At 47.6% G+C, this 12,033-nt stretch overlaps 1 protein-coding gene across 2 annotated transcripts in view; it reads left to right on the forward strand.

Annotated features, from left to right (window-relative positions):
* TECPR2 (tectonin beta-propeller repeat containing 2) overlaps positions 1-12,033 on the forward strand; it is a 30,117-nt gene that overhangs the window by 1,527 nt on the left and 16,557 nt on the right. For both annotated transcript variants that reach the window (XM_073578008.1, XM_073578007.1), the window contains exons 2-14: positions 2,665-2,956; positions 4,338-4,466; positions 4,654-4,785; positions 4,883-5,040; positions 5,941-6,253; positions 6,360-6,489; positions 7,106-7,510; positions 8,106-8,896; positions 9,089-9,272; positions 9,438-9,611; positions 10,258-10,438; positions 10,513-10,654; positions 10,770-11,010. In XM_073578008.1, coding sequence (XP_073434109.1) covers positions 2,738-2,956; positions 4,338-4,466; positions 4,654-4,785; positions 4,883-5,040; positions 5,941-6,253; positions 6,360-6,489; positions 7,106-7,510; positions 8,106-8,896; positions 9,089-9,272; positions 9,438-9,611; positions 10,258-10,438; positions 10,513-10,654; positions 10,770-11,010 — 3,199 coding nt within the window. In that variant the 5' untranslated portion in view covers positions 2,665-2,737. The remainder of the gene's footprint in view (positions 1-2,664; positions 2,957-4,337; positions 4,467-4,653; positions 4,786-4,882; positions 5,041-5,940; positions 6,254-6,359; positions 6,490-7,105; positions 7,511-8,105; positions 8,897-9,088; positions 9,273-9,437; positions 9,612-10,257; positions 10,439-10,512; positions 10,655-10,769; positions 11,011-12,033) is intronic.

Below are 12,033 nucleotides of genomic sequence, written 5' to 3' on the forward strand. Positions count from 1 at the left end.
TGAGGGCCCCCAGCACTCACTTATACGGAGCCCGAACTGAGGGCCCCCAGCACTCACTTATACGGAGCCCGAACTGAGGGCCCCCAGCACTCACTTATACGGAGCCCGAACTGAGGGCCCCCAGCACTCACTTATACGGAGCCCGAACTGAGGGCCCCCAGCACTCACTTATACGGAGCCCGAACTGAGGGCCCCCAGCACTCACTTATACGGAGCCCGAACTGAGGGCCCCCAGCACTCACTTATACGGAGCCCGAACTGAGGGCCCCCAGCACTCACTTATACGGAGCCCGAACTGAGGGCCCCCAGCACTCACTTATACGGAGCCCGAACTGAGGGCCCCCAGCACTCACTTATACGGAGCCCGAACTGAGGGCCCCCAGCACTCACTTATACGGAGCCCGAACTGAGGGCCCCCAGCACTCACTTATACGGAGCCCGAACTGAGGGCCCCCAGCACTCACTTGTACGGAGCCCGGACTGAGGGCCCCCAGCACTCACTTGTACGGAGCCCGGACTGAGGGCCCCCAGCACTCACTTGTACGGAGCCCGGACTGAGGGCCCCCAGCACTCACTTGTACGGAGCCCGGACTGAGGGCCCCCAGCACTCACTTGTACGGAGCCCGGACTGAGGGCCCCCAGCACTCACTTGTACGGAGCCCGGACTGAGGGCCCCCAGCACTCACTTGTACGGAGCCCGGACTGAGGGCCCCCAGCACTCACTTGTACGGAGCCCGGACTGAGGGCCCCCAGCACTCACTTGTACGGAGCCCGGACTGAGGGCCCCCAGCACTCACTTGTACGGAGCCCGGACTGAGGGCCCCCAGCACTCACTTGTACGGAGCCCGGACTGAGGGCCCCCAGCACTCACTTGTACGGAGCCCGGACTGAGGGCCCCCACAGTTCTTATATAGAGGCCGGACTGGAGCCTCCCATCACTTATGCGGCGCCTAGACAGGGTGCCCCCCAGTGCTTTTACGGAGCTCGGACTGGGGGTCCCAGCACTTATACAGACAGGCTGCACAGATGCTCCTCCTGTCCCCCTTTCTGCCTCTTTGATGTCACATCCTGATGGGGCCGGTGTGTCTATGACTTCCTGGCAGGAGTGAGGATGTGTAACTTTGGGATTAGAGCCTTTCCTGCAGTCGCCCCCTCATGTCTTTCGTTCTTCTGCATTCAGTGCGGTCATTGAGGATTTCATTAGTGTAATGGACTGTCTGTAAGTGACGGATTTATAGATGATGCCGCCAGTAATGTAATATAATGGAAGCACCGCAGGCCTGGAGCTGAGGGGCTACAGGGTCGGGGGTCACCTACAGCTAGATATTAGTCTCCGTTCACTTCTGATCTTAAACTGATCAGTGCAGGAATAGGCGCTGGGGGACGAATACTATCGCACAAAGGCTGCTTATATTCAGGGGTAGCCTGTACAAGCCATGTACGTCTATAGCAAGTCATTTCCCCATTCTTTACACCACAGCTCTGCTTCTTCAGCTTAGTTCCAGTATTACAGACATTATAATTGGCTGTCATGAGCCAGCACCACACTCTGTGCCCGTCCCCTCCGGTCCGTGTCGTGGCCGCAGCTCTGTCATCTAGGAGAATAGGCGCTTTGTTGTAGGCAGCTGTGTTTCATGTCTATTGTTCCGGGGGGCATGTTTGTAATTGAAGGACAGTTTTGTGGTAATGAATGGTTTTCTATACAGTCCATGACTGGAGGTCTCCAATCTTTTTCAGCATAGACGTCCATTGTGTGGGGTTCAGTATTTTGATGCTGAATATTCGATCTCCCGCACTGGATTTTTGTATAATTTAACTAAGAAAAACTGCTACTGCTGCTTGTGCCACCGCCAGTCTCCCAGCTTTCTTTTCCAACATGGGGTGATAGCAGCTGTCACCAAATGTCCACTACCCGCCAGAGGAGGAAGCCAGGAAACTAGCCAGCAGCAGTATCCAGGAGTGTTGGGGGTCCGGTAGGTGATTGTGCTTTTATTATTATTTAAACCCTTTTAAGGCCAGTGTGGCATGTGCACATACCCGCCTTTCAGACCCCCACCTTTGGTCTCCTGGCTTCCTCTTCTAGCAAAGGAAGTGTTACATGACCGCTGCAGCCAATCAACAGTGACTTCTTGGCTGCAGCAGTCAAATGCCTATTAATGGGATATTTCCAATATCAAAAGTAATCTGGTGGTCTGACCACCGGGACCCCCAACAATCCTGAGATTGTGGCTCTGTAGCCTTGATTGGAGTGGAGATGCTCTGCTCCACTTATTGTCTAGGGGACCGGCAGAGAACCTGAGCACAGTGCTTCATCCGCGAACCTTGTATGTTGGTAGCTGGAGACCCCACTTTTGTCTGTAGGAAAATATAATCTGAGTTTAGTAGAATTTTTCTTGTTCTGCTTGAATGAAAGCAAAAAAATCCCCATTACAGAAAATAAAATGACACAGAGGATCTGATACTCCTGATACCTAGCAAATGGAAATGTGCAGGGACGAAAATATCATTTAAAAAAAGGAAATGAAAGCGCAAAATAACCCCACCTCCCCCCGTCTGCAAGTAGTAGAGATGTGGAGTGAGAGGGGTTGTCTCATCGCTCGTACCTCCATGCGTCCTACTGCTGCCATTAGCGGCACTGACTTGTATCTTTCTTCTTATTTCCAGGTCCCTCATGATGATGATAATGATGATGAGGGATTGAGCCTCCTGCAACTTTCCACATGTGAGACAGAACACCATGGCCGCTCTCCCAGAAATTGTCACGTTTAAGGAGTTCTGCCCCTTGTACTCAATTCTCAATGCCATCCCGGCTAAAATCCAGAAGGGTTTCCGATCCCTCATCGTCTATCTCACGGCTATTGATGTCAACGGCGACTACATTGCCATCGGCAGTAGCATCGGGATGTTATATTTGTACTGCAGGCACACCAATCAGATGAAGAAGTATAACTTAGAAGTAAGTAGTCTGTGGCTTAAACACCTACCTGTAACAGCAGCGACCGGGATTAGCTCAGATTGCTGCTGTGTAACTACTGCCTCTGACGGTGGCATTTTTGCTGCACGATTCCAGTTGGACATCCAGTCAGGCGCCCATGGCTCCACGCATCGTGGATGAGTTTCCCCGGCATCTGGGGGTTCTGATGAAGGTCCATCCCTTTTCCCCATCATTTTATTTTGCTCCTTTGAGGTAAAGCTACAGGTTGGGCTCCATATTAGATCACAATTTTTACCAAATACTACATTACTGGGTCAAAATACTAAAGTAAAAATGAAAAAATAGGGTTTTATAAGATATATAAAAGGTTGAATCATCCCTATTTAAAACAAAGTATGCATACTTTTATTTTTTATTGTTGCTTCCGTTAGTCAGATCTATGAAAATATAAAATTATTTAAACCATACAGTAATATGAAAAACTACCATACATCAAAACTGCCCTTATCCCCCCCAAGAAAAAATAATGCAATGAAAGCATCTTTAAAATAAAAAAAAAAAACAAGCCTTGATTGATGGACAAAAAAAGGTTACAGATATCAGGAAATGTCCTGCAAAAACCAACTTTTTTTTTATCCATTATAATGATAAAACAAAACATAAGTTTGGCTTTCGAGTAGTTGTATTGACCGAGACAATCGTGATGGAAGATCATTTTTACCACACAGTGGATGCTGTGAAAATTAAGCCCATAAAATAGTGGTGGAATTTCTTTTGTTTGCTTTGTTTTTTTCTGGGTTCGGTATTGTATTTTATAGTGAATGGTGTCATTCAAAGCTGCAAATGGTACTGCCAAAAAACAAGCCCTCAAACTGCAACGTCAGTGGAAAAGTAAAGTTCTGGCTCTTGGGAGAAGGGGAGATAAAAGCGAAAAATTGGCTGCATCCTGAATGGGATAAATCCTCGGTGGTTGTGCTGCATTATTAAAACCAAGCACTTAGAGCTCAGCATCAGCTGCCATCATGATAGCTCTTATGAGTTGCTTAGGAGTAGAACACCCAGTAAAGGGCTGGATTTGATCCCAGCAAGCCTGGAATAGTCGGGCCTAAATTCCTCGCTTCCACTAAATACCTTTTCCACCCAATAAAATGTCCACATCTTTTCAAATATTTCGGCCTCCAGCGATGACATTCATACTGTACATGGGAACAGGAAGCCGAAACTACTGTCTGTCATTTTGGAGGTGATGGAGAGCGATCACCCAGTTGCTGAGCAGGCAGCTTCCGTGCACTTGTGATCACAGTGTTATACATGGGTGTCCCTTTAATTTTGTGTCCAGGTTTCAGAATATCTTCAGAATATGGCTCAGTCTCCAGGTTTTTTTTTTTTTTTTTCATTCCAGGGGAAGACAGAGTCTGTATCTGTGACAAAGCTTTTGAGCTGCTTCGATGACCTGGTCGCAGTGGGCACCGTTTCCGGCAGGGTGGCCATTTTCCAGCTCGTGTCTCCACTCCCTGGACGAAACAAACAGGTCTGTATTTGCAGCCACAAGCAGTGCAGGTAATGATTAGATGCATCGGGGCTGATCATTATCTAACCTACATAACAGCCTCCTCCGTCAGATTACTATGATGCCTACAGCCGTAGCTTGTAAAGGAAGGGAACCTAAAACCATGCAAAATATTGCTCACAGCCTTTTAATATTTCTGTTCTTGCAGTTGCGGAGGTTTGATGTTCTTGGCAGTCACAAAAGCAGTATCACGGCCCTCGCCTGGAGCCCCAATGGGATGAAATTATTTTCTGGTGATGAGAGAGGAAAAATTATCCAGTCCAATTTGGATTTTGATAAGGTGACTGTGACCTTATCAGATGGATCACCCGCGCTCGTGTCGTTGCTTCAGCCGTTGACTCTTCCTTTTCAGCCTCTGACTCTTCCTTTTCATTTAGGGTACATTTGTCTCCTGCCTTATACTGGAGGAATTGTCCTCTATAGTCCAGCTGGAATACAGCCACAAAGTTCTGCTCATATCGACCACGCAGAGATGTCTGCTCTTCTACACCGAAGAGAAATCCATCAAGCAAGTTGGAAATCAGCCGAGAAAATCGTAAGTCATCTCTGCATTTACCCCTATCTGCAGCCTGTTGAAAAAATATGGCAAAGCTAATTGAGACTTCTTATTCTCACTGGCACTGTGCCCACATGATCACCAACAGTATAGATTCATTGCGGCATGAAGAGGGTTAAAGAGTTGTTGGACAATACTTGTAAGGATCTATCTAACAGAGCTTGTAAGCACTGCACTATAGGAGTTCGCAGCGGAGGAGTGCAGGGGGCACTGAAGCTGGCTGGGATCAGGAGCCAACATCACACTATGGCGATCCGGAGAGTTTCACTACCCCCTACGCCGCTCTGATACTGCAGAGGTGAAGCTGCCTTGTATAGCACTAGTCGAGGGGGGACAGTGTTGTGACGATGCTGGTTAATCAAGCCGGAACGCACCATCCCTTGGCAACCAGGGCACCTGCAATCTGTGGAGCGATGTGCTCCTGAACTGAGAAAACGGGAACAATGCTAACAAACAAACAAAAAAAAAACTACGGTCAACGTTTTAGCCTCTTCCAGCAGCTGTTGCTGTGTATTACAACTGCCGTGCCAGAAATGATCGCATCGGTGCAGTGGGGAGGGATTGTCAATGCTGGCAACGCTATAGGGTTAAAAAAGGTCCTAGGTTTGTCTCTTTATAATAGACTGTTAGGGGCATAGCCGTGTTATCCCCTAGCGGCTGCATGTGCATATTTCTGTGCTTCGGTACCACTGTATACTGGCAAACTTATTCTTAAACCTGTCAGCATTCAGCTAAACCGCCAAATCAGAAACGCAGATAAGCAAATAGATTTTTACTATATTGGTGCATTGTGAATGGTGGCCAAACACCGACTTGTCATCGAGATTCGATGGTTTCCAGCCTCATCACATCTCCGATAACATCGTCTTGTTCTTTCAGCAACGGCAAATACGGAGCGTGCTTTATCCCCAGCCTCTGCAAGCAAAGTGACCTTACCTTGTTCGCATCCCGGCCCGGACTGCGCCTATGGAAGGCGGACGCCCACGGATCCGTTCAGTCAACTTTCATTTTGAAGGACGTGTTGTCTGGTGGACTGGAATCTTTCGATTTGTATCCTCGCGTGGAAACAACGAACCAAGCACATTTTGTCCTCTCTGAGAAACACCTGGGCCTGGTGACCTGTTTCCTACATGACGGATGGGTCCTGAGCTGGGACGAGTACAGCATCTATCTCATAGACACCATCAATCAGGTGTGAGCGCTACAGAACCTGAGGAAGCATGTGTTTTGGGGTTTTTTTTCCTTCATTTTTTCCTTGCTTATTTCTGATCATATTCTAATAATTTTTTTTTTCCCAGGCTGTGATTGGAGGTCTTGAAAGTTCCGGGGATATCGTCTCCGTCTCCTGTATCAACAATGAAATATTTTTTCTTAAGGGTGACCGTGAAATCATCAGAATCTCAGACATGCCAGAAGGCGCTGTATCCGGTGAGGGCAGGATATGCTGCTTGCATGATCAGCGGGGTTGCAAATAATGAAGTTTTGAATCAGAATCTCACTGTTTGTAAAGGGCTTGTTCACTACTGGAAATGTATACATTAACTTTCCAGACATGTTTGCTGTGGACTATTCCTTTTAAGGCCTCTGATCGCTGTCTGTGATTGAAGACATTAAACAGTGTTCTGCTTCGCTTATAGAGAAACATAATCTGTATAGTATAATCCAAATAGTTGATCCATGAATCCGCCCCAGTGATCCCCACCGTTAACGGATGTGGCAACTACCATCCACCATTCTGTTGACCATTGAGGCCACAGATTTTTTACAGGGTTCTTGAGGCTGATAAATAGGAGAGCTAAGCTTTCCTTTAGAAAGTAAGGCACCCCCCCCCCCATGTGGGTGATCATTGGGCACACCAATGTGTACATTCCCAAAATGGTAAAGAAATATTGGGACAAGGCAAGAAGGTGTTAATAATAATTCTTTTTTTTTTTTTTTTTTTTTTTTTTTTTTTACAAAATGCAAGGTTCTCACTTTTTTCCCTTTGCGTCCTGCACCTAATTGTTTTTATATTTCTTACTAGACTTGTCTTCCTTTTTAACAGCCGTACTACATAGCCCTTTCCGGATGCCTGCAAAACACATCTCACTGGAAAAGAAGCCACAAAACGGGCTAGAAGCCAATAGTAAAGAAAGGCAGGAACCTCCGGTCCAGCCACTGAGAACGGAGCAGATCCAGCTGTGCCCCCTGGAGCTGGAGGAAGGAGATCAAGAAGAGGTGCTGGAGCCAAGAGTCCGAAGTAGCTCTCTCCCTGTGGAGTTTCCAGACCTCGGCCCCCGCTCTATAGACAGCGTGTATAGTCTGAACGATGCCGATCAGGACTTGTCTGACAGCGCTGTTCGGGAGCGCTCCTCTTCACAGAGATTTAGTGTCATCAGCAATGAGGAATATGAGCAGTCACTGGAGGTGAAGCCTATAAGGGTGAAGAAAAAAAAAAAGAGGCGTCAAGGTAATTGCATGTTCGTGAATGGTATGAGCTGACCAGCTGCACGCCCAAATGACAGTGCTGCTTTAATAAGAGACTGGGATAAGCGTTAGTTGCTTCTGCCTATCTTGCCCTTTTTTCTATTGCATCCGGTAAATACATGTACGTGACACTTCGGTTGTGGCTGTATAGAACGGGCCCAAGAGCTGAACACGCGCCATACATGATTGTTGCTTTTTAACCATTTAAATGCCGCTTTCAATCTTTGACAGAAGCATTTGAGTGATGTTATCACACATTGACCAACCCCGCAATGCGAGCGCAAGGTGCAAATGGGTCTGCTGAGGACCCCCGTCACCTCCATTGAAGTCTAATAGCATTGTAGTATGTACAAGGAGTGATCACAGGTTTAAAAAAGAAAGAGAAAAAATTTCAATTGCTCCCATTTTCTCAGTTCAAAATGAAAAAATAAATCTAATCTACGAAAATACAAGGGTTTTTGTTGTTTTTTTTTATTTTGAAAAATGGGAAAAAAATGAAAGTGAAAAAGCCACAGGGATCAATTTAGTTTTGAAAATTAAAATTTTCTTTCGATATTTTTTTTTTTCTTCTCCTCCAGAAAGCGGTTGCAGGAGTCGTGTGGGATCTCTTGAGAGCACACCGAGTATGGACAGCCCGCGCTCTCTAACCTCTTACTTTTCCTGCACCGTGATGGGTCTGACCAGTGACAGCGCAGACCATTTAAGCTCCCAGGAAAGTCTGATCGGTAGGAAGTGTCACGGCGAAGAGGAGAACACATCAGGCATCTTCAGCACTACCCGAACTTCTGATTCTTCAGCTCATGATGCAGAGAGCGAGAACAATTCATGCCACGGGGAAGAAGATAATGATGGAAGCACTAAGAATAGTGGCAGCTCCACATCTGAAGCCACCGGCGTCTCTGCGTCTGATGTTAGTGCAGCTGTTGGTAATATCTGCGCTGAGGAGGTACATGGTGACGCCAACGATCAAGCTGCCGTAATGCAGACACTGAACAGTAATGACTCTGGGGGACAAGGTGCGGACTTAAACAATGACTATGATGCCCAATCCATGGACTGCTACAAGGATGAGATTTCAGAGCAGCAGAAGCAGGTGTCTAAGGTCTGGTGCCACACACCTTCAAGTTCTATTGGGGACAATTTTGGTCTTAACGCATACTGTTTACCTAAGGACACGATAGAGGCCATCACAAAGTACAGACCGGAACTCAGCGAGCACGAGCAGTTATTGGCGTCCAGCGATGACGAGGACATCTACGGTCACAGGATCCCACACTCTTCCTCTGACGTCAGTGTGGCAGAAATGGCCGTATCCCAAGATCTGTCACGGTCCATGCAAGAAGAAAGTACTTTACTGAAAACGGAACAGGTATTAATAGGCGTTCGCTTATACCACGTTAAGGCACCGTTCAGTGCTGGAGACAACCCCTTTAAGCAGTTTTCCCCTCTTAGTAATTTTTTACTATTTTCTGATGGTGAAGCACTTTCTCCCCTTCGTTCAGTAGCTGTCTCTATATTATTATCATCATGGTACATAACGTATTTCTGTGCCCCCCTTTAGCTTGCGGAGAGCTGGATGGTTTACTCCGGACCTGCCAGTGGCATTCTAAGCCTCGTCGTGTCTGAGAAGTACGTCTGGTGTCTGGATTACAAGGGATCCCTGTACTGCACCTCTGTGCCGGGAGTCGGTCTGCACTGGCAGAGGTTCGAAGACGTCGTCCAGCAGGTGGCAGTGTCTCCCTCAGGTTTGTGAATTGCTGACATGTCCTATAGATCTGTACCCAGGACTGTATCAGTGCAGCTGCGGAAACTGTATACGTCCACGCGGCAGAGTAACCACCATCTGCTATAGGACAGCGGCTCTCACTGTGCCACGGTATGGATTACGTTGTGCAATTATTTCTCTTTAGGAAACCTACTGTGGAAGATCGAACAGAAGACGGACAAGGCCTTTGCTTGTGGGAAAGTGACCATTAAAGGGAAAAGACATTGGTACGAAGCGCTTCCCCAGGCCTCATCCGTAGCTCTGAGTGATGACACTGCATGGATTATCAGAACGAACGGAGATTTATACCTACAGACAGGTATGAGGTTCCTTCCCTACAGGGGCTATGCGGACTCTGCCCTGCGGCTTTATGCGGACTCTTGCCTGCAGCTCTATATGAGTCCTTGCCTGCTGGGGTCATCTAGCCCCTTGCCTACAGGGGCCGTGCGGACACTTCCTTACAGCTCTATATGGGTCCTTGCCTGCATGGGTCATGTAGCCCCGTGCATAGGGGGGTCATGCAGTCCCCTGCTTGCAGGGGGCATGCTGGCCCTTGCCTAGGGGTGTCATGCGGCCCATACAGACTACATTAAGTCAGATGCTAACAGCTGCGATAGCGGCTTTCTTCGCTTGCTGCAGTTTAACCCCTTAAATGGTGCTGTTAGTTACCGACAGCGGCATATAAGGCTGGAGATTGCAGTGTTTTTCTGTTTTTGGCTCTCATCATTCCCCAAGCAATGTGATCGTAGGGTGCCAATGGGTTTCCAGAGCAGACAGGGCCCTACTTGAGTTCCCCGAGGCCACCATCTTGGTTCTTCAGCTATACACAGCCTCATTCAAAACTACAAGTCATCTTGGGAAAAAAAAATATAGAAAATGTCTGCTTCTTAAAGGAAAGGGAGTTAAAAAATGAAAAAACAGCTGCAGCTTGAAGGTGCTAAATGTTTTTTCTAACTTTCCACCAGGCCTCAGTGTGGATCGCCCGTGTGCCAGAGCCGTTAAAGTTGACTGCCCGTGCCCATTATCCCAGATCACGGCCAGAAATAACGTGGTGTGGGCCCTGACTGAGCAGCGAGGTCTCTTGTACAGGGAAGGAGTCAGCAGCTTCTCACCGGAGGGTGAAACCTGGCAGTGCGATCTGGTCAGGTACGTCTTATCTATGTCACGGATTGTTATGTCCTCTGGTGCAGCGGGTAATGACCGTCGTGTTACCATCGCAGTGAGAGACAGGCACTGGAACCAGTCTGCCTGACACTGGGGGATCAGGACACCGTCTGGATTCTGGATACCAATGGCAACTTGTGGTTCAGGACAGGAGTCGCCTCCAAAAAGCCTCAAGGAGAAGATGACCATTGGTGGCAAGTAGGCACTTTGTCTTAATTTCTGAGCTCATCGTGTACTGCAGCCCCATAGTCTCCATACTTGACTCCAGGCCTCCATTATGACTTGTGTCTTCTATGAACCTCGTACGTTACAGGTCAGCATCACGGACTACGTAGTCTTTGATCATTATACCTTGTTCCAAACCCTGATCCAGGCCACTCAGACAGTGGCCACGGTAGCCCAAGCGCCTGTGGAGAAGGTGGCTGACAAGCTGCGTATGACATTCTGGTCCCAGCAGTCCCAGTGCCAGCCCAGCTTACTGGGGGTCAACAGCAGTGGCGTATGGATCACCTCTGGCAAAAATGACTTTCACGTAGCAAAGGGGAACCTTATCGGTGAGTGTCAGCGCAGCATTAGTCGCACCGTCGTGCAATGTGAGGGGTATTAACACTTTGTGATTCCGCCAACTTTTGTCTCTACACTTTAATTTTTTTTTTTTTCCTCTAAGGCCTGTTTCACACTTCCGTTTTTTCAAATCCGTCAAAATCCGTTGGTTTCCGTAAAAAAACGGATCCGCCATTTTTTTGCAGGATCCGTTTTTTTTGTCCCATAGACTTCCATTAGTGGTTACCGCGGATCCGTCAAAAAAACGGATCCGTTTTTTTAAAAACGGATCCGTTTGCATCAGTTTCCGTCAAAAAAACGGAAACGGATCCGTTTGGCGGACACAAAAACGGAAGTGTGAAACAGGCCTAAGAGTGATCTTGTTTTCTCCTACACCTCATTGGGGGACACAGACAGTGGATGTTATGCTGCTTGCCACTAGGAGGACACTAAGTGAACACAGAAAAAAGATAACTCCTCCCCTGCAGTATACACCCTCTCACTGGCTGAGATTTCTCCAGTTCGGTGAAAAAGCAGTAGGAGCATTAAACAAATAACAGTAACCATAACTATGTCAAAACCTAAGAATGCTACAGTGAGTCAATAGGCTAAACAGGGTGGGTGCTGTGTCCCCCAATGATTGGCTCGGAGAAAAGGATTTTACGGTGAGTACACAAAAATCCCTATTTCTCCTACGCCTCATGGGGTACACAGACAGTGGGTGTTATGCTGCTTGCCACTAGGAGGACACTAAACACAGAAAAAAAAATAACTCCTCCCCTGCAGTATACACCCTCTCGCTGGCTGGGAATTCCCCAGTTCTTGTTTAGTGTCTGTTGGAGGCACTTGGGTCTGGCTTCAGACCCCACCGTTTTTATTTAATTTTTGAATTTTCTGTAAATTTTTATTTTTTAATTAACGGAGTGAAGGGGGCGACGGTTCCTTTCTACGGCCCACTCTCCCCCGAACCAACAACATGCAAGCACGCGGAGTATACCTCCCCGTACATTTTCCTGCGACGACTGGGGCTGATT

This window comes from Dendrobates tinctorius, unplaced genomic scaffold, assembly GCF_039654945.1.
Source record: "Dendrobates tinctorius isolate UK_male_01 unplaced genomic scaffold, ASM3965494v1 ptg000058l, whole genome shotgun sequence".
In the NCBI taxonomy this organism is placed as follows: domain Eukaryota; kingdom Metazoa; phylum Chordata; class Amphibia; order Anura; family Dendrobatidae; genus Dendrobates; species Dendrobates tinctorius.